We start from the raw sequence: 25,512 nt of genomic DNA on the forward strand, positions 1-25,512 counted from the left end.
TATTTTACTGATAAGAGATAACAATTGCAATTTTTATTTATTTATTTTCTACTTTGACTTTTGCACTGACACAGAATCAGACGCAAGAGGATGGGAAAAAAAAGTGATTCTTAATCTCATTCCAGGACGAAGTTTTGACAGTCCTTGACAGCCTGATTCTGAGCCCTGAGGAAGTGTGCGGCCTGGTGTTTGGCGATGATTGCGCCGAGTCTTACTGGCCGTTTGACGCTTGGAATGTGACCTTGCCGGACGTCCCCAAGCCTCCTGTTGTGCCTCATGTACTGCCCAAGGTATTGATGCGTGGTTTTGGAACTCACCAAGAAATTGAAGAAACAACAATTTAAACAAGAATATCTCATGAATTCTTGTTGAAATTCTCAAATCTGTTACATCTCATTTACTGGCTAGAACATGTTTGCTGAAATGCGTAAACAACCAGCGAAGAGTAACTTACTGTTCATGAAGAAACTAATATTATTTGATTCATTGTCACTCTGAAGCAGTCGTACTAGTATGTATTACACTTACAGTATTACAATTATAATACCTTAAAGGCATACTAACGCACTCCCGTGTTTACAAAGTGTAGTTTGCCCACAATCGATGTCAAACGCACCATAAGACCATATAATGACGATATGTCACCATGCGCGGACCATAATACATGCATTACAGCTTGTTCTAGCCTCTGAAAAAGTGAGGATGTCAACAAAGCCGCGGTGTTAGCTCCCTTGCATCAACGTTACATGTGTTGCCAAATCTATAAATAGGACCATCTAGATCAAAATAAAAATTCAAATATCTCAACATTTAAGGGCTCCTAGACCACAATATTTTGCAGGGAACTTAATTTAGTCTGTCTCCAGCTCTGGGTAAAGCAATTAGCGTGTATATTCATCAGCTTTCTATGCCTTTAAACTTCTGATGATCATTATCAAGCTTTTATCTCTGTCTCTATCTGATTGTCTGTCTATCTCTGACTCTCACGGCATATCGGCCTCTTCCCGTTTACCTCTCAGTTTGAAGAATACTGCTCTTGATAAGCTGAGTTTGCTAAAATTGTATGACATCATGATCATTATCAAGTAGTATTTAATGTAACTTGGAACCCCCTTTTAATACCTCGAAAGATCTGAGACAAAAAGCAGATGATCTTAAAATAGAGGTAAATTTACAGAGGTTATGAACAGAAAATCTGAATGGCCGAGTGGTAACGCACTTGCGCTCGGAAGCGAGAGGTTGCGAGTTCGACCCTGGGTCAGGGCGTTAGCAATTTTCTTCCCCCTTTCCTAACCTAGGTGGTGGGTTCAAATGCTAGTCTTTCGGATGAGACGAAAAACCGAGGTCCCTTCGTGTACACTACATTGGGGTATGCACTTTAAAGATCCCACGATTGACAAAAGGGTCTTTCCTGGCAAAATTGCATAGGCGCAGATAAAAATGTCCACCAAAATACCCGTGTGACTTGGAATAATAGGCCGTGAAAGGTGGATGCAGCGCCTATAGGCTGTTGATCTACTGGCCGATGTGAATGCGTGATATATTGTGTAAAAAAAATTCCATCTCACACGGCATAAAGCGCTTTGAACTTCGGATAAGGCGCTATATAAATACCCGTTATTATTATTATTATTATTAAAAGGAAGGTCTTAAATTTGGGGCCTTAAGAGAGGGGGTCATGACCTTAAGAGAGGGGGTCATGACCTTAAGAGAGGGGGTCATGACCTTAAGAGAGGGGGTCATGACCTTAAGAGAGGGGGTCATGACGCATGGTGAGTCCTGTCAGCATTTGCTTTTCTTGTTTGCCTGGATTGTGTATGGCATTGAATAACATGACTGCATTGTCCAGTGTCTGTCGTCTACAGCCAGGCTCCCCCACGGTGCGCGTGTTGCACCTGACCGACATACACCTGGACACCCTGTACTCTGCCGGCAGCAAGGCTACCTGTGGTGAACCGCTCTGTTGTCGTGCCGACGATGGACAACCAGGTGTGACCATTGAAGCTATAGGGCTTATTTGTAGTGGTTGACAGAATCACCTGCGTCATAGTCAAACTGCCGTGCCATGATCCCGGAGGGAACCTGCTATTCCTGATCATCCAGGTGGCTCCGGCGAGGTCCCATATCTCCTCTGATCATGCCAGATAAAACATCTCAGCAGTTTCCAAGTTTAGATAACGATTCCCCTTAATCCACCCCCGGGCAGTTTATATTATAAACCTGGAGATTCATAATGATCAATCTCTCGTTGATCATGCATAATAAAAACTGATCAGCAATTGTGAATTCAGGTACGGAGTTCGTATGCCCTGATGGAGATTATATTAGATTAACTTGGTGGTTCACAGTGAGTGACCACCCATATATTATATACGATGCATATACAAGAAAGGTTAAAACACACATTTGAGAAAGTTGTGTTACAACCGTCTAATTGTTAAAACATTTCGTCAAAACTTGACTAAATGTAAAAATGAAAAAAATAAATGACCTAAAGACCCTAATTTTGGGGACAATAAACTGGGTGGGGAGATTTAAGGCTCACTCGGCAGCGATCTGCCTTTGTGACTATAGTTGTGTCACTATCACGGTGGGATCATATTCCAAGAGTAACTTTTGCAGATTGTCTTTCATGTCTTAACTCTTCAATGTTTCCCAGGTACGGATATATCCGTACCCACTCATATGGCTCTATCTGACGTGGTACGGATATATCCGCTCAGACTGTTAGCTTCAGTCGCTTCCTGTAACGTCCATCTAACGTCTGCATTCCAGCGTGTTGATACACAGTTTCTTCACAGTTACTACAATTCTGAGTGACCTGCTGCAGCACAGCTGGTCTCGGCTAAATCAAACTCGGTCAAAATAGGTGGGGTAGAAAGTGTTAACACTCCCTTCTGCACATGATGAACATCTCAATTTTGTGGCCAAAGTACCAGGGCTTTTAGTGCTGTTGATCTTCTTGGTTCAAACATTTTTTAATCAAAAACAACATTAGAACTGTTCTCGTTCAAAAATCTAAGCAATTCCACAAACAAAAATCTTTGAGGTTGTATTTCTGATGATACTATAAGATGTTTGGTGGCTGGTTGTCAGACCAGTTTTTTTTTGTCGGTGTGAGGGAAGAGGATATAGACTTCTGTTTCATCTTTATTGACCGAGGCCACACTAGCCAAGCTTGTTATGAATAAAAACTCGCAAAAATGATGACAATTTGATTTGAACAGTACAGTGTTGGATTAAACACAGTTACGATCATGTTCAAGGACGGGCGCAGTGGCGTGGTGGTAAGACGTCGGCCTCCTAATCAGGAGGTCGTGAGTTTGAATCCCGGTCGCTGCCGCCTGGTGGGTTAAGAGTGGAGATTTTTCCGATCTCCCAGGTCAACTTATGTGCAGACCTGCTAGTGACTTAACCCCCTTCATGTGTACACGCAAGCACAAGACCAAGTGCGCACGGAAAAGATCCTGTAATCCATGTCGGAGTTCGGTAGGTTATAGAAACACGAAAATACCCAGCATGCCTCCCCCGAAATTGGCGTATGGCTGCCTGAATGGCGGGGTAAAAACGGTCATACACGTAAAATTCCACTCGTGCTGAAAACATGAGTGAACGTGGGGGTCTAAGCCCATGAACGAAGAAGAAGAAGGTCATGTTCAAGTGGATGGGCCGAGTTCTATTCCGTGTATAAAAGCCTTGACATTATCTGTGAAGGTGTACATATTAATATTTGACACAGGAAGTAAGCTTTCTTTAAGTTAAATCAAGGAAGTTTATTTATTGTGTTGAAGCTTAGGTCACAAGTTTGACTTGACCATTTTCAGACACAGGTGGGCCAGGGGCTGGTTACTATGGCGACTACCGCAACTGTGACACACCTGCCTGGACTCTGGAGGGGCTCTTCACTCACCTGGCCAAGCAACAGGTATTCACACTTAATTGTTGTTTGGGTGTTGACCCCTGAATTTAAGACTCCCCCCTCCCCTTTAAGACCCTAGCTCTTTTCTCAGACTTTCAGTTCAAAGGTTTGTAAATGTATCCCCCTTTTAGACTGAGACTGTCACCCCCTGCGGGTTAGGGGGAAGAATCTACCCGATGCTCCCCAGCATGTCGTAAGAGGCGACTAACGGATTCTGTTTCTCCTTTTACCCTTGTTAAGTGTTTCTTGTATAGAATATAGTCAATGTTTGTAAAGATTTTAGTCAAGCAGTATGTAAGAAATGTTAAGTCCTTTGTACTGGAAACTTGCATTCTCCCAGTAAGGTCATATATTGTACTACGTTGCAAGCCCCTGGAGCAATTTTTTGATTGATGCTTTTGTGGACAAGAAACAATTAACAAGTGGCTCTATCCCATCCCCTCCCTTTCCCCGTCGCGATATAACCTTGAACGGTTGAAAACGACGTTAAACACCAAATAAACAAACAAATTAGACTGTCCTTTTTAAGACCTGATTTTCTCAGATGTTTGGAGGTCATAAGCGCTGAAAATTCACAACCTTCTCCTCAGAGCTGAAAAAGTCGTATGAGTTACCACGTGTTCGGGAGTGGTAGTGACGTAGTACACACCAAGGGGAGGTAACTCCCATGGTCTGGCGTCCTTACCAATAACGCATCCGTTTACACTTTTTTGTGGTGGGGTTGCTTCCCTTTAAAGTTTTTAGACGGTTAGCGCTTTTCAGACCTTACCATCTCAGACTACGTCAATGCTATATGTGATTCGGGTAAGTATATTAATCAAATGATAATGTAGTACTAAAATTTTCGATTCTACTGTATGGTTAATCTGTGGGACTGGACTTATTCTTTTTTACGGAAAGAAAAGTTGCAGTGAGGTTGCATGCTGCGCTCTGAAAATATACCACGCTTGTTTGAAAATACTCTAGCTGTTTGAAAATAGCAATGCTCAATTATGCATTTGAAGACTTCCCAAAACGAAGGACATTGTGTATCATGTAAGAGAGAGTGTAGAACAAAGGCAAATGTACATATTTTTGTGAAGTACACATCTTATCAGGAGCAACAGTCTTACCATGGAGGTTACATGCCAAACATGAAGGCTTCAGTGAGGGAGAACTCATTTAAAAAAAAAAAAAGAAGTTTTTTTTGGGGGGGACATCATTTGCATGCAGGTTGCTACTACCCTTATTTTTTGCCTTCTCTCTCTCTTTTGTTGTTGTTGTTTTATTACAGGCAGGGAGCATCCTTCTTTGTAGGTCTTTTTCTTTTCTCAATCACATTCTTACATTTTATAATCGACAGGGCGGGGATGTAGCTCAGTCGGTAGCGCGCTGGATTTGTATCCAGTTGGCCGCTGTCAGTGTGAGTTCGTCCCCACGTTCGGCGAGAGATTTATTTCTCAGAGTCAACTTTGTGTGCAGACTCTCCTCGGTGTCCGAACACCCCCGTGTGTACACGCAAGCAAGACCAAGTGCGCACGAAAAAGATCCTGTAATCCATGTCAGAGTTCGGTGGGTTATAGAAACACGAAAATACCCAGCATGCTTCCTCCGAAAACGGCGTATGGCTGCCTAAATGGCGGGGTAAAAAACGGTCAGACACGTAAAATTCCGAGTGCAAAAAACACGAGTGTACGTGGGAGTTTCATCCCACGAACGCAGAAGAAGAAGAATAATCGACAAATCTCATTTTCAGTTTGACTACATCCTGTGGACGGGCGACCTGCCGGCCCACAACATTTGGAATCAGAGTCGTAGCGACCAGACGGGGATGTTGCGAAACCTGACAGCCATGGTGAAGAAATACTTCCCTGACAAGCCCGTCTTTCCCGCTCTCGGCAACCATGAAAGCTCACCTGTAAACAGGTAAACCTTTACGTGTTATATACTCCTAACTATAGGAAGGCATTGTCAACAAACAAAAAAGTCTTTTTATTGCTTCAACCGTCTTGGGGACCTTCTAAGATATTAGTCACAGCAACATTTTTCTTTTTCTGCCGTGTCTCTTGTTTGTCGACTTTAAAGGCAGTTAGGTTGAGGTTCTTGTGAATGTGTTGTTTTGTCCTGTATTTTGTTTGTTTGTTTGCTTAACCTCCAGCCGACCACGAAGGGCCATATCAGGGCGGTGCTGCTTTGACATATAACGTGCGCCACACACAAGACAGAAGTCGCAGCACAGGCTTCGTGTCTCACCCAGTCACATTATTCTGACTCCGGACCAACCAGTCCTAGTACTAACCCCATAATGCCAGACGCCAGGCGGAGCAGCCACTAGATTGCCAATTTTAAAGTCTTAGGTATGACCCGGCCGGGGTTTGAACCCACGACCTCCCGATCACGGGGCGGACGCCTTACCACTAGGCCAACCGTGCCGGTATTTGTCCTGTATTAAATGTTAACAAAATTAGTTTGATGGTAATAGTAGCTAGGGCGTTAACACAGTGCAAGTGATTGCATGCACAAGCCACTTTAAAAACAGGGCAGTCACGACTTGACTTTGTACAGTTACAATTGATGTGGAATATTCCTCACTATATATAGTACATGCAAGAATGATTGCACTAGCAAGTCTTTAAAACAAGCATTTCTTCACATATGATTCATTGCTCCCACAAACAAGCTTTCAGTCAAAACTTGCAGTAACTGTGTTATTGTTGAACATTGAGAGTGACCTCTCACAGCGCACACGGGTGACAGTTCACTGTGGCCTGGCAGGAAACGAGGAGGCGGACACACGGGTGACAGTTGAGTGGATTCCTGCCCACTGTGGCCTGGCAGGAAACGAGGAGGCGGACAGACTGGCTAAGTCTGGCAGCAGTCTGGAGCAAGAAAACCAGCCAGCCTCTTACAGGGAGGTCAAAACTCTGGTCAAACGTCAGTACAGAACACTCTGGGAAGAACTACACAGCCACCCATCTGATGATCAGATGTCTCATCTACAACGTCAACAGCAGACCACTATATTCAGACTACGGACTGGTCACTGCCGACTGCGTGCCCATGCACCTGTATCGCCTTGGGGTGTCACACACACCTGACTGCTCATGTGAGACAGGCCCACAGACCCCAGAGCACAATCCTGCAGTCCTGCCCCCTATACCAAGACGCAGGGACACGGCACTGGCCGCATGGAGCTACTCTAGCGGAGAAATTCTGGGGCACCATGCAAACAAGACCTGGACACGACCACAAACTTCATAACCCATTTTAAATTGCTACACTTGAGGCTAACTACAGGCAGGTCTGGTTAAGAAAAAGGGAATACACATTTTTATTTGTTAAATTGTTTATTTTGGTGGTCCAACTGTTATAATATAGTGGAACCCCCCTTTCAAGGACCCCCCCCCCCCCCCCCCGCCTCCCCCCCCCCCCAATTTAAGTTTTCTGCTTTTTCAGCTTTTCTGTCCACACTGTCTCTAAATTTACCTCTATTTTAGGGCTCCCTCCTTTTTAAGACCTGATTTTCTCAAATATTTGGAAGTCTTGCAAGGGGGTTCCACTGTACTAGCTGCAGCAATGCTGTGAAAGGGAGAACAGCCTGGACGTTGTGTTTTGTTGTTTCAGCTTCCCTCCCAGTGAAATCAAGGGGAACCAGTCCATCTCGTGGCTGTATGACGCTCTGGCTGACACATGGGCTGCTTGGCTGCCTGCTGTTACTCTTGACACCATCAGGACGTTGTGTTTTGTTGTTTCAGCTTCCCTCCCAGTGAAATCAAGGGGAACCAGTCCATCTCGTGGCTGTATGACGCTCTGGCTGACACATGGGCTGCTTGGCTGCCTGCTGAAACTCTTGACACTATCAGGACGTATGTACATTTGCTTTGTATCCTTCAGACTGTTTTAAAAATGAGATGATTCTTTGAGGAAGGGGGGGAGAGAGAGAGAGAGAGAGAGAGAGAGAGAGAGAGAGAGAGAGAGAGAGAGAGAGAGAGAGAGAGAGAGAGAGAGAGAGAGAGAGAGAGAGAGAGAGAGAGAGAGAGAGAGAGAGAGAGAGAGAGAGAGAGAGAGAGAGAGAGAGAAAGTGTGTGTCTCAGAAAGAGATAGAGACAGAGAGAGAGAGAGAGACTGTATGTGTATGTGTTTGTGTGGACTGTGTGCACATGAACTCTGTGTGTTTTGGTGTGTCTGTTACTGTGTCTGTGTGTTAGTATGAGACTTATGTCTGTGTGTTAGTATGGGGAGACTTATGTCTGTGTGTTAGTATGGGGAGACTTATGTCTGTGTTAGTATGGGGAGACTTATGTCTGTGCGTTAGTATGGGGAGACTTATGTCTGTGTGTTAGTATGGGGAGACTTATGTCTGTGTGTTAGTTTGGGGAGACTTATGTCTGTGTGTTAGTATGGGGAGACTTATGTCTGTGTGTTAGTATGGGGAGACTTATGCCTGTGTGTGATTGAATTGCATGCAAGCATGTACTGTGCTTGGGTGGGAGGATGTTTTTAATGGATTGTGTATTTCTAAGCTTACGCATGTTCACTTTTGCTTTGGATGATCAGTTTTGTGATAGTTTGTTATGTGTCTGTTTTCAGGGGAGCTTACTACTCCGTGAGTCCATACCCAGGTCTGAGAGTTGTCTCTGTCAATACCAACGCTTGTAACAACATGAACTGGTGAGCATTGTAAAAGCAGCACAACAGTCACAGTGCTATCCCTACCTCTTTATGTGGAATAAAAGTCTTTGAACTTGGAGTTAAATTGTGACAAAAATGCTTACACCCGGACAACATTTGAAAGATTTTCTTTTCTCAAACTTTTTATGATACATATTTTAACGTGTACAATTCTCTCCTTTGGCAATGTTTTTGTGTATTTGAAACAAACAGTATTTCATCAGATACACTGTAGCTTTAGGCATGGGAAGTGTCCGCCGAAAGGCAAATTTCTGCATAAGTGTCCGTCGAAAAAATAAATTGGGGAGACCAAAATGGTTCTTAAACAGATCTGAAATGAAGCAGAGTGTATTTCAGGTGGCTGTTCTTCAACGAGACGGACCCAGACGGACAGCTGGCTTGGTTGATCAAAACACTGCAGAAGGCAGAGAACAACAAAGAAAAGGTACAGCAATATTATGTATCTATTGAACATTGGATGGGGTGGTCTCAGAGCAATATTATGTATCTATTGAACATTGGATGGGGTGGTCTCAGAGCAACACGGACTATCTCAATCTGTGTAAAATGTCATATTTTGGTCAAAAATACAAATAACATATAGTTTTTGCAATTTGTAATTTTTATCACATAAAGTTATAAAGCTAATTGCATTAGTTGGTTCACTAGCTGCTGTTCATGGTTGGTCTTTAAGTTTTGGAAAGGGAGAGTCATCTTCTTCTTCTTCAGCGTTCCAGAAATTCTGGTGACGTATGAGCTCGTTTGCCCATTTGGGTTCCCCACACTATACTCGGAGAGCATAGTCAGCTTCACTCCGCTTTCGTTGGGTAGGCATGCTTGGTATTTTCGTGTTTCCATAACCCACCTAACTCCGACATGGATTACAGGATCTTTTCCGTGCGCACTTGGTCTTGTGCTTGCGTCACAACACACGAAGGGGGTTAAGTCACTAAGCAGGGAGATCGGAGTTGACCTGGGAGATCGGGAAAAAAATCTCCACTCTTAACCCACCAGGCGGCAGCGACCGGCATTCAAAGACTCAAAGACTCAAAATGTTTACTGTCCTCATAAAAACAAGGAAAATTGCCTTACAGTGTCAGGCGATCACAGACATAAAAACATCACATGTATTAAGAATTAAACGATTGCACTTAAAACTAATAACTCTAGCCCGCGACCTCCCGATTAGGAGGCCGACGTCTTACCACTGCGCCACTTCGCCCGTCATAAGGGGAGAGTCATCATAAACATAGCCAGGGCACATCAATTAAAAAATTGTTTGGCTTTTAATTAGAGCTGCAGCCAATCTCAGGTCCTCACACTTTGCTAATAAGTCCAACTGCTACCGCTCCATACCAGGAGACAAAAGTAATCAGTGAGGATCTGAAACAAATGTGACCCTCCACCACGAAATGGGTCGCATGTCACCTCGCGCGGTTCTGCGCTAGGCTTAATATAAGTCCGGGGAGTGTCTGGTAACAGTGTGAGGGTCACCTTAGTCACAGGCTTATAACTCATACAGGTTTTGCTCTTTTCTAAAACGGTTTTCACCACTGGATAGGGCCTACAAAACTCTTTAAGAAAATGTAAAAATATGAAAATCATGCAAAGGTGACATGCGACTCATTCCGTGGTGGAGGGTGACAAATGAGGCAAAGCGCTATTCAGAGATCAAATCACCAAAGGGAAGTAAGCGGTCTAAATTTTTTATTTGTTTGTTTGCTTAACGCCCAGCCGACCACGAAGGGCCATATCAGGGCGGTGCTGCTTTGACATTTAACGTGACAGAAGTCGCAGCACAGGCTTCATGTCTCACCCAGTCACATTATTCTGACACCGGACCAACCAGTCCTAGCACTAACCCCATAATGCCAGACGCCAGGCGGAGCAGCCACTAGATTGCCAATTTTAAACTCTTAGGTATGACCCGGCCGGGGTTCGAACCCACGACCTCCCGATCACGGAGCGGACGCCTTACCACTAGGCCAACAGTGCCGGTAGCGGTCTAAATTCTTATGACATGTGTAATGGAGTAAGCGAGAGTTATAGTCGGAACCAATCTCCTGGCACCTGAGAGAATAAGTCGCTTGTTCATTTCAATGCTGGTTATTCTCTCAGGTGCCAAGAGATTGGTTCTGGGTGGCCGAGTGGTAACGCACTTGCGCTCGGAAGCGAGAGGTTGCGAGTTCGACCCTGGGTCAGGGCGTTGGCAATTTTCTCCCCCCCTTTCCTAACCTAGGTGGTGGGTTCAAGTGCTAGTCTTTCGGATGAGACGAAAAACCGAGGTCCCTTCGTGTACACTACATTGGGGTGTGCACGTTAAAGATCCCACGATTGACAAAAAGGTCTTTCCTGGCAAAATTGTATAGTCATAAATAAAAAAATTTCCACCAAAATACCCGTGTGACTTGGAATAATAGGCCGTGAAAAGTAGGATATGCGCCGAAATGGCTGCGATCTGCTGGTCGATGTGAATGCGTGATGTATTGTGTAAAAAATTCCATCTCACACGGCATAAAAAGATCCCTGCGCCTTGAGTCCGAGTCTGGAGATACGCGCGCGATATAAGACTTCATATAATAGTGTAACTCTCGCTTACTCCATTGCACATGTATGCATTTAGACCGCTTACTTCCCTTTGCTTATTTAATCAGTGAGGATCACAAGTCCTGTCATTCAGATAAAACATTGTTCGTATTTATGTACAGGTTCACATCATAGGACACATCCCCCCTGGCATTGACGACTGTCTGGAGATGTGGAGTCGCAACTTTTACAAGATCGTTGACAGGTGAGGAAATTGGAATTTCATTGCTGATATTTCTTCCTCTCACAACCACCTGAACAAATATTGCAGCTCAGTAGGGATGGTGGTACGTATGTTCAGAAAATGTGGCTTATATCTATATACATCTGTGTGTGTGTGTGTGTGTGTGTGTCTTCCTTTCTCTCTCTCTCTCTCTCTCTCTCTCTCTCTCTCTCTCTATCTGTCTCCCTCGCTCTCTCTCTCCCTCGCTCTTTCTCTCGCTCTCTCTCTCTCTCGCTCTTGCTCTCTCTCTCGCTCTCTCTCTCTTGCTCTCTCTCTCTCCCTCTCTTTTTCTCTCCCTCTCTCTCTATCTGTCTCTCTATCTGTCTCTCTCGCTCTCTCTCTCCCTCGTTCTTTCTCTCGCTCTCTCTCTCTCTCTCTCGCTCTCTCTCTCTCTCTCTCGCTCGCTCTCTCTCTCTCTCTCTCTTTCTGTCTCTCTCTCTCTCTCTCTCTCTCTCTCTCTTACACACATATTCAAGGTTTTAGTGCCTGTAGAGACTGCATGTTAACAATGTATACATGCACACAAACATGCTGTGCCTGGCGGGTTAAGGAAGGGCTTAGAGTTCCTCAGGTCAACATGCTGTGCCTGGCGGGTTAAGGAAGGGCTTAGAGTTCCCCAGTATGGCGTGACTCTCTTTTATTGTTCCTGCATGTGTGTATTCATTATTCCGAGCCCTGAGACTTTTGCCGTGAACTTGTATTGTGCAAGTGTGTGTTCATTGAAAACAATCTGATTAGGGATTGTCCTTTTCGTATGAATAACCAGCGTGTACATAAAATATTTTCTTACACTAATAATGTGGATTTTTTTGTTTTCTCCAGGTATGAAAGTACAATCAGCGGTCAGTTCTTTGGACACACGCACCACGACCACTTCCAGGTGTTCTACGACCTACAGACTCTGAAACGGCCGACCAACGTGGCGTACATCAGCCCCAGTGTCACCCCCTTCTCTAACCTCAACATGGGCTATCGCATCTTCACTCTCGATGGAAACTACTCTGCTAGCTCTTGGGTACGTTGTGTGTGTGTGTGTGTACGTGTTGTGTGTGTCTGTGAGTCTTTGTCTGTGTGTGTTGGTGTGCGTGCTTGCAATTGTAAAATGGCATGGAGGTAGAGACGAAGAATATGATGTGTACATGCGTTTGTGTGTGTGTGTGTGTGTGTGTATGCAAGTCCAAGAATGGGTGTGCATTTGAGCATACATGTTAATTCATGTTTTGACTTTAGCGTGTTTTAAATGTTGCTATGTTTGAAGCTTGCATGTTATCATTTTATGATTTTCTGACCGCTGGAATAACTGTTACAGGAGGTGTTGGACCATGAAACCTACATCCTGAATCTGACAGCAGCCAACACTAGGAAGTCTCCCCCAACCTGGGACCTGGAATACTCCGCCAAGGTAACTGGGGAGGGGGGGTGGGGTGGGGGGGGGGGGGGGTTGTAGTTGCTTTACCCCTTCAAGCGCAGAGACGCTTGACATTCTGTGTGACAAGGAATAAACTAGTAATTTACACATTATGTTTTTGGTTGTTGTCGTGTCTCCTTACATAACAGAATGGACAAAGGGAGGCTATCACAGAATGGACAAAGGGAGGCTATCACAGAATGGACAAAGGGAGGCTATCAAACTGTTATGGTTGGAAGAGTGGTATCCTGTGACTCTGGAACAAAAAAGAAAGAAACCTCACAGACCTGAACATTTCTCGGCTTGCTGGCGGAGAGCAAGCACACTCAAAGCCAAGAAATGTTTGGGCTGGGGCAGCTGAAAAGTGTAATATTTAGTAAGTGGATATTATATATAAGCACTAGAATAATTATAGTATAGATTATTTTTTTATTTTTTTAAATTTTGGAGCCTGTTTTCTGACTGTTTAATGTGAACATTTTTCAGGCCAAGTACGGCATGACGTCATTTTTTCCAGAGGACTGGGACGTGCTAGTTTCACGGATGGAAAAGAATGACAGTCTCCTTCAGACGTTTCACTCGTAAGTGACAACACTGTACTTTTTGAAATAGAATGAGAGGTAGAGGGATCTGAGAATGCAGTTAGATTAACCCCTTGACTGCCTTAGGACGGGTGTTAACCCCTTGACTGCCTTAGGACGGGTGTTAACCCCTTGACTGCCTTAGGACGGGTGTGAACCCCTTGACTGCCTTAGGACGGGTGTGAACCCCTTGACTGCCTTAGGACGGGTGTGAACCCCTTGACTGCCTTGGGACGGGTGTGAACCCCTTGACTGCCTTAGGACGGGTATATCCGTCATGCGCTTGTGCAGCCGCAGCGCCTTAGGACGGGATTACCCGTCTTCTCCGTTCAGGAATTTTCCAGAAATGCTACGTCACTGCTGACACACAAATAGCAGCCAATGGCTTGGAAGGATACCTCATTCTCATGAATAAACATAAATGGTGACGCGGTTTTGCGTCTGAAGGCTATTTTCGGCCTTGGCGACAGGGTAGGGGAGAGAAATCTCGACTCGTCAAAATGGCTAACGGTGACAGTCGACCGGGCCCTAGTAGGGAAAAACAAAGCCGGACTGACGCTACAGGCGGTGCAAATGATTATGGATACTAACAGGGGAAGGGGGAGATCTTCTTTCGGACGATTCATTGGAAACGGGTAGATGACAGTGATTATAATCCTTTCTTGGAGCAAGCAAAACAGCCACCTATGTTTGATCCACAGGTACCGGAAGATGCGCCGGACTGATTTTTCAAAAGTTCATACATCATTATTAGCCAAACTAATTATCTTTTTCATGATTAGACACTGAAAACAGATTCTTGGTTCAATTTCCTTTAAAAACAACATAGGTTTTACTTACCTACCTACTGCCAGTTTGGAGCTAGAATTTTTTGTGAATTATTACACCCCGAACTCCAATATTCTCTGGCAGTCAGGAATGCACATACGCAAGTTTTGATTGGCAGCGAAAGGGTTAACGGGATAAGACTTACCACACAAGGCCCTCAGATCGCTTCCAAAGTCATACCGTAAGATTCTGCTTTACACACAATGCTACCCCCCAGGAGGACGGCCTTTATTGTGCAAAAGGAAGTGTTTGAAAGTCAGCATGCACTCACTTTTGTTTAAATGATTACTATACTTGTGCAGACCTGTTTACCAGTACGATTTGGGCGTATTTTGTACGCCAAATTTTTATCAGTACGCATAATACGCGACACACGCACAAAATACGCATAAGAAAAAGTCTAGAATACGTTTTCCGGTGTTGGTGTGCTGATTACGGGATGGTACAACTGATACCGGTTTCGGTCTAAGTGTAATAACCATGACAGCGAATCTTCAGCTGCGGAAACCTCGTTCAGTTGTTGGCACGTGCGATCGTCTGGACAATCGTGGCAAAATGAAGCGGAAAAATGTGCCAGTTTCGGATGACTGTACCAAGTCTAAACAGCAGAAACGGCAGATTTTCTTGGAGAAATACAAGAAAGAGCCAGGAATTGTAGAGTCTTCTTTGGGAAAAAGTCATGCACACTGCAAGTATTGTAAATCGGATTTCTCCGTTGCCCACTGATGCCGGGAAATATGACATCGAACGACACTGCAGTTCCAAAACTCACATGGACAATGTTGCTGCAAAGAAATCCGCTGACAGCTGAAAAGGAATTATGAAGTTCATTCCCGCAAAGCAAATCCTGCCAGAAGAAAAGCCTGTAGTCCGTGCTGAAGCAATGTTTTCAGAGATGATTGTAAAAATGAACTTGCCACTGTCAACCACTTTTGTGAGAGTAACACAAGTATGAAGACAACGAGATTAACTTTTGAGCAAAGCCAAAGGGGAGAAGACTGAACAGATGCAGCTGTCAGTGGCAAGTTCATCTTTTCATTATCAATCTGTTTGGAAGACACTGGTTATAATGCTACAAACTGACAGGTAAATACAATTGTTTTATCCCTGTTGTATTGGAAGGAGTTAAATTCTGAAGGTGTTCACAAGACATGCAATTCTTACACAAACACGTTTGCACCCACGCGTACATATTCCCTAGCGCATATATGGCTTTGCTTGCAAAGTACACCAACTTTTTGAAAAATACACTCAACTTTTTTGGAAAGTACTCTTGCCTCGGGTTTAGGGTAAACAGGTCTGCTTGTGAGTTTTTGAGCAAAATGTGCTGACTGTGCATCTAGATGAAGGTACACATGGGTTCCTCAGATTCTTCAGACTCATGAAAATCAGCCAGAAACTTGTACCAGAAACTTGTACCAGAAACTTGTACCAGAAACTTGTACCAGAAACTTGTCCCAGAAACTTGTCCCAGAAACTTGTCCCAGAAACGTGTACCAGAAACTTGTACCAGAAACTTGTCCCAGAAACTTGTCCCAGAAACTTGTCCCAGAAACTTGTCCCAGAAACTTGTCCCAGAAACTTGTCCCAGAAACTTGTCCCAAAAACTTGTCCCAGAAACTTGTCCCAGAAACTTGTCCCAGAAACTTGTACCAGAAACTTGTACCAGAAACTTGTCCCAGAAACTTGTCCCAGAAACTTGTCCCAGAAACTTGTACCAGAAACTTGTCCCAGAAACTTGTACCAGAAACTTGTCCCAGAAACTTGTCCCAGAAACTTGTCCCAGAAACTTGTCCCAGAAACTTGTCCCAGAAACTTGTACCAGAAACTTGTCCCAGAAACTTGTCCCAGAAACTTGTACCAGAAACTTGTCCCAGAAACTTGTCCCAGAAACTTGTCCCAGAAACGTGTACCAGAAACTTGTACCAGAAACTTGTACCAGAAACTTGTCCCAGAAACTTGTCCCAGAAACTTGTCCCAGAAACTTGTCCCAGAAACTTGTCCCAGAAACTTGTACCAGAAACTTGTACCAGAAACTTGTCCCAGAAACTTGTCCCAGAAACTTGTCCCAGAAACTTGTCCCAGAAACTTGTCCCAGAAACTTGTCCCAGTGTGTACCAGAAACTTGTACCAGAAACTTGTACCAGAAACTTGTCCCAGAAACTTGTACCAGAAACTTGTCCCAGAAACTTGTACCAGAAACTTGTCCCAGAAACTTGTACCAGAAACTTGTACCAGAAACTTGTCCCAGAAACTTGTCCCAGAAATTTGTCCCAGAAACTTGTCCCAGAAACTTGTCCCAGAAACTTGTACCAGAAACTTGTCCCAGAAACTTGTCCCAGAAACTTGTACTAGAGACTTGTCCCAGAAACTTGTCCCAGAAACTTGTACCAGAAACTTGTACCAGAAACTTGTACCAGAGACTTGTACCAGAGACTTGTACCAGAAACTTGTCCCAGAAACTTGTACCAGAAACTTGTACCAGAAACTTGTCCCAGAAACTTGTACCAGAAACTTGTCCCAGAAACTTGTCCCAGAAACTTGTACCAGAGACTTGTCCCAGAAACTTGTACCAGAAACTTGTCCCAGAAACTTGTACCAGAAACTTGTCCCAGAAACTTGTACCAGAAACTTGTCCCAGAAACTTGTACCAGAAACTTGTCCCAGAAACTTGTCCCAGAAACTTGTCCCAGAAACTTGTCCTAGAAACTTGTACCAGAAACTTGTCCCAGAATCTTGTACCAGAAACTTGTACCAGAATCTTGTACCAGAAACTTGTACCAGAAACTTGTACCAGAAATCAATAGTTGTTGGTGCTTTCTATGCAGAGTGTTGCTGAATTAATGCCTTGAAAGTAACTATGGAGACAATCAGTGACAGTAATTCACCATAAATTAAAATGTCACATGGAAGGGTGGTCTTATCCCATGTAAATTAAGGCCTGACCTTGCTTTAAAAAGCTCGACTCACGGCTGACAGAGTTATTTTCAAACATTGGCCATTGTCACAGTTTTTACAGGAAGAGCTGTACCTGGAACAGGTTTTTTTCTTCTTTCCTTTTAACAGTACAGTGTTTTAAGACCTCCAAAAATCTGAAAAAGGAGGGAGTCTTAAAATGGGGGTAATTTTACATAGTTAACATTACAGAAAGTCTGAGAAAACAAGGTCTTAAACAAGAATAAGGAGTCTTAAATTGGAGGTGTCAAAAGGGGGTTCCACTGTGACTGCTGTGGACCAAGAGAATTCATGAATTTGAAGCCTTTCGTTGATTCCTTGCAGGTATTACTACAAGTCTCACGCCAGCGGCCCCTGTGACAGTTCCTGTAGCGAGGCCTTGGTGTGCGCCCTCCGGTCGGCCAAGTCGCACAGTACCAAATTGTTTTGTCCCAGTCTGCGTACCTCCGCTGCACAACATCTCGCCCAGCTGTCTGCCACAATGTGTTAAGGCGGTCCTGAATTGAGGACGAAGTCGACTTCGCTAAGTCTTTTTACCGAAAACTTAGCGCTAAAGCTTCGTGTGGACGGCTTTGCGAAGTATGCGTTGCGCAGTCGACTTCGCCCAGTTCAGGACAGGCTTCAGGAGTGATGAGATTCTGAAGGTTCAATGTGGCTGCCTGAATAGCAATGCTTTTTTCAGATTTTTTGGTTTGTAACTTCTGTAAATGAAATCCCAATTTCTTATTTTCAAGACCAGATTTTCTAAGATTTTTTGTGAGGGGCACTGCATGTAATCTGACGAGATATTATTTCATTTTTGATTTTTCTATTTTTATGTTTTTGTGTGAAAGTTTTATGTGTTCTTGTTTTATAGACTTAATTAAGCTCTTGAAATTGAATGTGTGTGTGTGTGTGTGTGTGTGTGCGCACGCATATGCGCATCTGTCTGTCTGTTTGTCTATCTTTCTGTCTGTCTGTCTGTGTCTTTGTGTGTGTGTGCGCATATGTTTGTGTCTGTCCCCCGACTTACTGTTCGTAATATAAGAGACTGATATTAGTATGTTGTGCCTTCATTAGTCAAGAGCATGGTCTATGACCATGGTATTAGAATATTTACTGTGTTTTTAACCACCTGTTAACCTTTCTGTGATATATCTGTTTATGAAAATGTTACTTGTTGTGACAAAAATGTTTTATTTCTTAAGTATACTGATGCAGTTTTTTTAAGTCGTCAACGCAATACTGTTGTAAGTAACATTTATACATTTACATACTCTGTTGATGCATTAGTAACTTGTCATACAAAATGTCAGTGAAGCTATTTTATAAAATAACGGTGTTTTTTTGTGTGTGAAAGTATCTGTCAATTTTATTATTATTATTATTATTATTATTGTGATCATTTTTATGCGCCTAATCTAAATATAGCCCTAGGCGCTTACATATTAATTTCTGCCGTTTGAAATGGAATTTTTTACAGACAGACAGACAAACAGACATTTTTTACACACAATATATAACGCATTCACATCGGCCAGTAAAGCTCAGTAGCCTATTAGGCGAGCATTCACCTTTCACGGCCTTTATTCCAAGTCAAACGGGTATTTGGTGGACATTTTTATCTATGCCTATACAATTTTGCCAGGAAAGACCCTTTTGTCAATCGTGGGATCTTTAACGTGCACACCCCAATGTAGTGTACACGAAGGGACCTCGGTTTTTCGTCTCATCCGAAAGACTAGCACTTGAACCCACCACCTAGGTTAGGAAAGGGGGGAGAAAATTGCGGCCTGACCCAGGGTCGAACACGCAACCTCTCGCTTCCGAGCGCAAGTGCGTTACCACTCGGCCACCCAGTCCATGCATTGGCAGCATATGACACTATTTCTCTTCCATTTAGGTTTAACACTCAGTACTTCTTTTTCTTGCTCCTGCGTTCCAGAAACACTCAGTACAAATGTTATCATTGACCTACTCATTACAAAGGTCGTTGAGCCATTTAAAACAAAATCAGGAGGTTGCAGTTTACACTGGCAGATCAGGAGTTCTGAGAGTCAGTTTATTAATTTGCACCTGGATTAATCGGTCAGTCCAGAATTGTACCACTCTCTGGTAAAAATGCATGCACGATTAGGCGAGTGTGCATGTTAAAGATTCCAAGTTCCCAGCCAGAGTCCAGGGACCTGGCAACACACAGTTTACCCAGGACACACCCCCTCAAACACAAGCGTCTTGCTGCTCAGGGTAAAAAAAGGGTGAAACTAGGGTACACAACAGCGAGAGTTGCGTGCCAAACTCTCACCAAAAGGTGTCCCCTGAAAGATGACCCCGAGGGTAAGAAGTTCAGGAAGTCGGATCAATTTCCCAACCATACGACAGGTATATAATCAAAGTGTGAATATAGTGTCTATACCTTTTCTTTTTCTGTTTTTGTTTATAGTGATTTGAGTTTTGAAAGATACAGTATACCGTATTGAATTTGTGAGGAGAACTGCTGAAGAAGCTCAGCTCTCCTGTGTGATTTTAGTGGTGTGTACAGCAGGCGCTCACATCCACGTCGGACATCGGACATACACGGATATTTTTTCCAAATGTCCTATACAGTTTTCATGCAAGAGGACATATGTCCTTTTGTTTTTGTCACAAAGTGGTCTATGATTGTCCGATTATGCTTTCATTTGATCGGGACATTGTCAGTACTTTCCAATTTGCAGTACATATAGTTTGATTTGCTCTTTTACAGTAAAACCTGCATCTAGCGGACCCTTAATTCGGCGGACACCTTAGCATAACGGACAATTCAAGTGAGGACGGATGTATTTTACTCTCAAAAACACCTTAAAAGAGCGAACACCTCAAAGGTGCGGACACCCTTTTTTGGTCCCGATTGGGTTCGTTACTTGACAACAACGGACAAACCCTTGAAGCAGACAGCTTTTAGCAGACGCTGGTCCGCCATCTTGGTTCTGCAAATACAATCTCGCTGGCGATGTGAACGCGCGAGAAGCTTATTTTGTAAGCCAATGACAGAACTTGAAAGAAGTTGATTTTTGTATGGTGCACGCTCATTGGTCGATGCCGTGAACTCACAAACATTTCGGGTTTCTACTTTCTGTACTGTGGTGCATCTTCGTCTCATCCTTCGTCTTTGTCTCATCATGCCAAAACGACAAATTTTGACTTTAGAAGAGAGAGTCGATGTCATAATTAAAAGACCATTCGAAAAGTTGCTAATGAGCTGAATTCCAGAAAAACTCAAATTTCCAACATAAAAGCTGATCGAACACAAATTCTCAGTCAGTGGGACTCCAGTGCCAGATCGACAGCAACATGTGTTGAGAGAAGAAAAACAACCTATGATGAGTTGAACGAAGAACTCTTCCAGTGGTTTTCAACAGCTCGATCAAAGAATCTTCCAGTGAATGGCCCGGCCCATTGCTTCAGATAAGAAACCGATTGCACCTCTCTCTCTTTCTCTCTCTCTCTCTCTCTCACTCGCTCGTTCTCTCTCTCTCTCTCTCCTTTTCTTTGAACAAAAAACAAACAAAAAACAAACTTGAGGGCTTCAAAACTTGGCCCATTGCTTCAGATAAGAAACCGATTGCACCGCTCTCTCGCGCTCGCTCGTTCTCTCTCTCTCTCTCTCCTTTTCTTTGAAAAAAAAAAAAAAACCAAAAAAAAAACTTCAGGGCTTCAAAACCTTGAGTTTTAATAATCAATGTGTCAAAAAAGAATCCGTGACTTGGGGTTTTTTTTCCAAAATTTTTTTGGCGCATTCATATTCATAAGAAAAGACATCTTGCTACAAAGGACAGTGGCAAGGCTCCCCAAGAGCATCCTTTGCTCGCAGATTTTACTGTACCTTTTCTTTTTCTGTTTTTGTTTATAGTGATTTGAGTTTTGAAAGTACAGTACCGTATTGAATTTGTGAGGAGAACTGCTGAAGAAGCTCAGCTCTCCTGTGTGATTTTAGTGGGGTGTACAGCAGGCACTCACATCCACGTCGGACATCGGACATACACGGATATTTTTTCCAAATGTCCTATACAGTTTTCATGCAAGAGGACATATATATATACATGTATGTCCTTTTGTTTTTGTCACTAAGTGGTCATTTGTCCGATTATGCTTTCATTTGATCGGGACATTGTCAGTACTTTCCAATTTGCAGTACATATAGTTTGATTTGCTATTTTATCGATGTTTTGCGAAGCGATGTGTCTCTCCAAGCAGACGAAACGTGGGGAGGTTTTATGTGCTTTTTATAGAGAAGAGCTTCGAAGGGTCGCAACTCTGAATGCTCCAAGCCGGTTGACAGTCTCCCTCCGCGGTTGTTGTTTTTCGAAAAAGCAACATAACTAAAATAAAAAGTCCTATTGATTTATTTTTGTTCAGGACAAAATGTCCTATCACTTTTGCATTGTCCAGGACATTTGTCCTATTCCATCTCTCATGGATGTGAGCCCCTGGTACAGTATGTTTTCAGTGTGTACAAGTGTTAGAGTGTGTGTACGCACCATGTGTTGCTTGTGAGAAAACAGACTGCAAGACCAAGATATTTACAGTCATACTTATACATATTTTACATTCTGTAAAACCACTTCCATGCTCCCATGGGGTCGCCTTCACGCGGCGGGAGTGTTTCCACAGAGCTACCCCACCCCTTTACTTCTCTTCTTTTGTCTTATTTCTGTCTTACCAGTCCTTTCACCTATATTTCCTTCCAAGAAAACTCTCTACTATTCCCTGCAGTTTTCCAATTCTTTTCTTGTTGTCTTATTTCTACCTGACTGGATCCATCACCTTTATTTCACTTACCAAAAGTCTTCTTTTCCACATCCTTATTTCTCTGAACCCCGCATGTCGTAAGAGGCGACTAACGGATTCTGTTTCTCCTTTTACCCTTGTTAATTGGTTCTTGTATAGAATATAGTCAATGTTTGTAAAGATTTTAGTCAAGCAGTATGTAAGAAATGTTACGTCCTTTGTACTGGAAACTTGCATTCTCCCAGTAAGGTCATATATTGTACTACGTTGCAAGCCCCTGGAGCAATTTTTTTATTAGTGTTTTTGTGAACAAGAAACACTTAACAAGTGGCTCTATCCCATCTCCCCCCTTTCCCCTATCCCATCTCCCCCCTTTCCCTCGTCGCGATATAACCTTCGTGGTTGAAAACGACGTTAAACACCAAATAAAGAAAGAAAGAAAGAAAACCCATTCCATGTTTTTTGAGCTGTACATTTTTGTTACAATTTCCTGATTTGTGTCTGCACAAGAGAGACCTACAGCACCCGATTCATTCAGTATTATCAACTTGTTTTGTTAATTAATAGGTCCATATATATATCTTGCTTGTTTTTATATAAACATAAAATTGTTATCATTACTGTTGTTGTTGTTTTACAGTAGATCTAATGTTATAGAAAGATTGTTAAATGCTTCAGAAACAGGCAGTTGTCATGGATCTCACTTGAAGAGAAAAATTTCAGTCAAGTTATCTTCAATTATTTCCAGCTATTCTTCTTCTTCTTCTTCTGCGTTCGTGGGCTGAAACTCCCACGTACACTACACTCGTGTTTTTTGGACGAGTGGAATTTTACGTGTATGACCGTTTTTTACCCCGCCATTGAGGCAGCCATACGCCGTTTTCGGAGGAAGCATGCTGGGTATTTTTGTGTTTCTATAACCCACCGAACTCTGACATGGATTGCAGGATCTTTTTCGTGCGCACTTGGTCTTATGCTTGCGTGTACACACGGGGGTGTTCGGACACCGAGGAGAGTCTGCACACAAAGTTGACTCTGAGAAATAAATCTCTCGCCGAAAGTGGGGACGAACTCACGCTGACAGCGGCCAACTGGATACAAATCCAGCGCGCTACCGACTGAGCTACATCCCCGCCCAGTTCCGGCTATGTTTCTGAACGTGTCGCACAAAGTTATTTCGTTTGGTATGGTGGACACTTCTTAATTGTGATTTATTTTATTTTATTTTAATTTCTCTTATTTTTTCTTTATTTTCCCCCCTTCTGTTCTGATGGATAATTGGTTTGACTCTCTCCTCGTATGTCAAAGTTGCCAAGTTATGTCTATTCTGAATATTTGTGAAATTTGTATTTAGTATCTTAATTTCTTTCAGGTCGATTTTTCGGGGTACCCTTATTTGGAAGGCGGTCACGTACGTGACCCCTGTAAAAGAAATCTTTGATCCAAAGGGGGTGCCAGACAGTCAATTTGAGTGCATTTAATGGCGTAGAAATTAAGTTTGAATGAAATGACACAGGAATGAAATTGTTTCAGATTGTGTTTGAAAATGACGTTTATATTGTTGTTAATTGGAACTTTGCCTAGTCAAAGCTTAGTTGCAATGTTCCAATGTTTTATAAATTATTTGGAATTGGGGGGAGGGCAAGAGGGGGGCAAAGTTGTTGTTTTCCACATTCCCGAAATGCTCATGATCATGCTCGAGTAACCCCCCGCGGGTTTGGGGGAAGAATTTACCCGATGCTCCCCAGCATGTCGTAAGAGGCGACTAACGGATTCTGTTTCTCCTTTTACCCTTGTTAAGTGTTTCTTGTATAGAATATAGTCAATTTTTGTAAAGATTTTAGTCAAGCAGTATGTAAGAAATGTTAAGTCCTTTGTACTGGAAACTTGCAAGCCCCTGGAGCAAATTTTTGATATGGTGCATTTGTGAACAAGAAACAATTGACAAGTGGCTCTATCACATCTCCCCCCTTTCCCCGTCGCGATATAACATTCGTGGTTGAAAACGATGTTACACACCAAATAAAGAAAGAAATGCTCGAGTATGAAATGTGTATTGCATACTTTATGTTGATGAAATAAATATTTTGCATAAAATGTGTGTGTGTTTGTGTGTGTGTGCATGCATGTGTGTGCGTGTGTGGGTGCATGTGTGTGTGTGTGTGTGTGTGTGTGTGTGTGTGTTCATACTTACGTGTGCGCAAGAGAGAGAGAGAGAGAGAGGGGGGGGGGGGGGGGAGAGAGAGATAGTCTGTGTGATTACAGTTACTTATACTCCACGCAACCACACACACACACATATCGTGCACGCAGAAAGTGAACTACTTCCATCATAGTAAAACGTTTATTTCTTCACTTATCTGAACATGTGAGTGAACGGTAGTTTAGTTTAAGACCATGCAGCACGGTTGGCCTACCCAGCTGAAAAAGTACCACACGATGTACTATAGTATACTATAGTAAACTAGTAAATGTACCCTGTATTATAGTAAACTATAGTAAATGTACCATGTACTATAGTACATACTGTAGTACATGGTACCAGGGACCTATATTTAGGAATGACTTTTTAAACTGGTTTTTGCGTGCCAAAGGGACCTTATAACGTTTACCTGAAGGGAGAATTTCGAAACAGGGGTTGAGAGGATGGATCGGATCACGGACAATTTTGAGAGCTTTCCGCTTAATGGCAGCTTCGTAGAGACTGGTCAGCTGTCGTTGGGGTTGCCCAACAAGCTTGCTAGCCGTCGCAACAATGCGGTGGAGTTTAGCTTTGTTTTTAACATTTGTGGTACCATACCATGTCACAATGTTAAAAGTCAGTATGCTTTCAATCAAACTGCGATACACAAGTTCCATAACACTTTGATTGACATTAAAATATTTAAGCTTCCTGAGAAGAAAAAGTCGCTGCTGAGCTTTCTTATAAACAGCATGAACATGATCACTAAAAGTCAGCTTATTGTCAATTGAAACCCCAAGATATTTGAAGGTTTCCACAAGTTCAACTTCCTTGTCGCTTATTCTCACTTTTTGGGGACCACAATTATCACTCTTTCCTCCAAAAATCATTTCTTTTGTTTTGCCTACATTCAACTGCAAGAAACTGGACTTGAACCATTCATTCAGAAGATCAACTTGGGTAAAATACTTTGACAAAGTTTCGTGTTGAAAGTGTTAAAAACTGACTTTGACATTGATAACAGAATGCGTTAGTAAAATAATGCCAAGAAAAGCACCTCAGCTGAGTTAAAACCGGGCCTTGTTTTTTGTCATCACAACTGGAATACTTTTACACAGGGCATTGTTTTTTGTCACCAAAACCACATTTTGGAATTCTAAATGGGAGACGGGGGTGTTCTTTCCCCGTTCAAGCCAATTAAGGTCGTCACTGGGAGCCAGGTCTCACGGTGAAAAAGATTCAATGAATATTGATCTCTGCCAGTCACGTTTTTGTTTGAGAGTAGTGTGCACGAAAGACAGACATACAGACAGATAGACAGACAGACAGACACTGAACAGACAGACGGAGGCACTGCAATAAAAGTCTGAATAAACACATACGCTAGTGTTTCGCTGATCACTGATCTGCACGGTTTAGCTCGGGAGTCTC

The 25,512-nt window shown here is 43.0% G+C and overlaps 1 protein-coding gene across 1 annotated transcript in view; it reads left to right on the forward strand.

Moving 5' to 3' along the window:
* LOC138979426 (sphingomyelin phosphodiesterase-like) overlaps window positions 1-23,996 on the forward strand; it is a 29,882-nt gene extending 5,886 nt beyond the window's left edge. Inside the window, exons 3-14 of the mRNA XM_070352150.1 lie at window positions 126-290; window positions 1,866-1,989; window positions 3,825-3,925; window positions 5,655-5,824; window positions 7,654-7,764; window positions 8,489-8,569; window positions 8,927-9,014; window positions 11,278-11,360; window positions 12,201-12,393; window positions 12,688-12,780; window positions 13,273-13,367; window positions 17,475-23,996. Of these exons, the coding sequence (XP_070208251.1) occupies window positions 126-290; window positions 1,866-1,989; window positions 3,825-3,925; window positions 5,655-5,824; window positions 7,654-7,764; window positions 8,489-8,569; window positions 8,927-9,014; window positions 11,278-11,360; window positions 12,201-12,393; window positions 12,688-12,780; window positions 13,273-13,367; window positions 17,475-17,640 (1,470 nt within the window). The 3' untranslated portion in view covers window positions 17,641-23,996. The remainder of the gene's footprint in view (window positions 1-125; window positions 291-1,865; window positions 1,990-3,824; window positions 3,926-5,654; window positions 5,825-7,653; window positions 7,765-8,488; window positions 8,570-8,926; window positions 9,015-11,277; window positions 11,361-12,200; window positions 12,394-12,687; window positions 12,781-13,272; window positions 13,368-17,474) is intronic.
* Window positions 23,997-25,512: the final 1,516 nt, after the last annotated feature.

Source organism: Littorina saxatilis, linkage group LG11 (assembly GCF_037325665.1).
Source record: "Littorina saxatilis isolate snail1 linkage group LG11, US_GU_Lsax_2.0, whole genome shotgun sequence".
NCBI lineage: Eukaryota > Metazoa > Mollusca > Gastropoda > Littorinimorpha > Littorinidae > Littorina > Littorina saxatilis.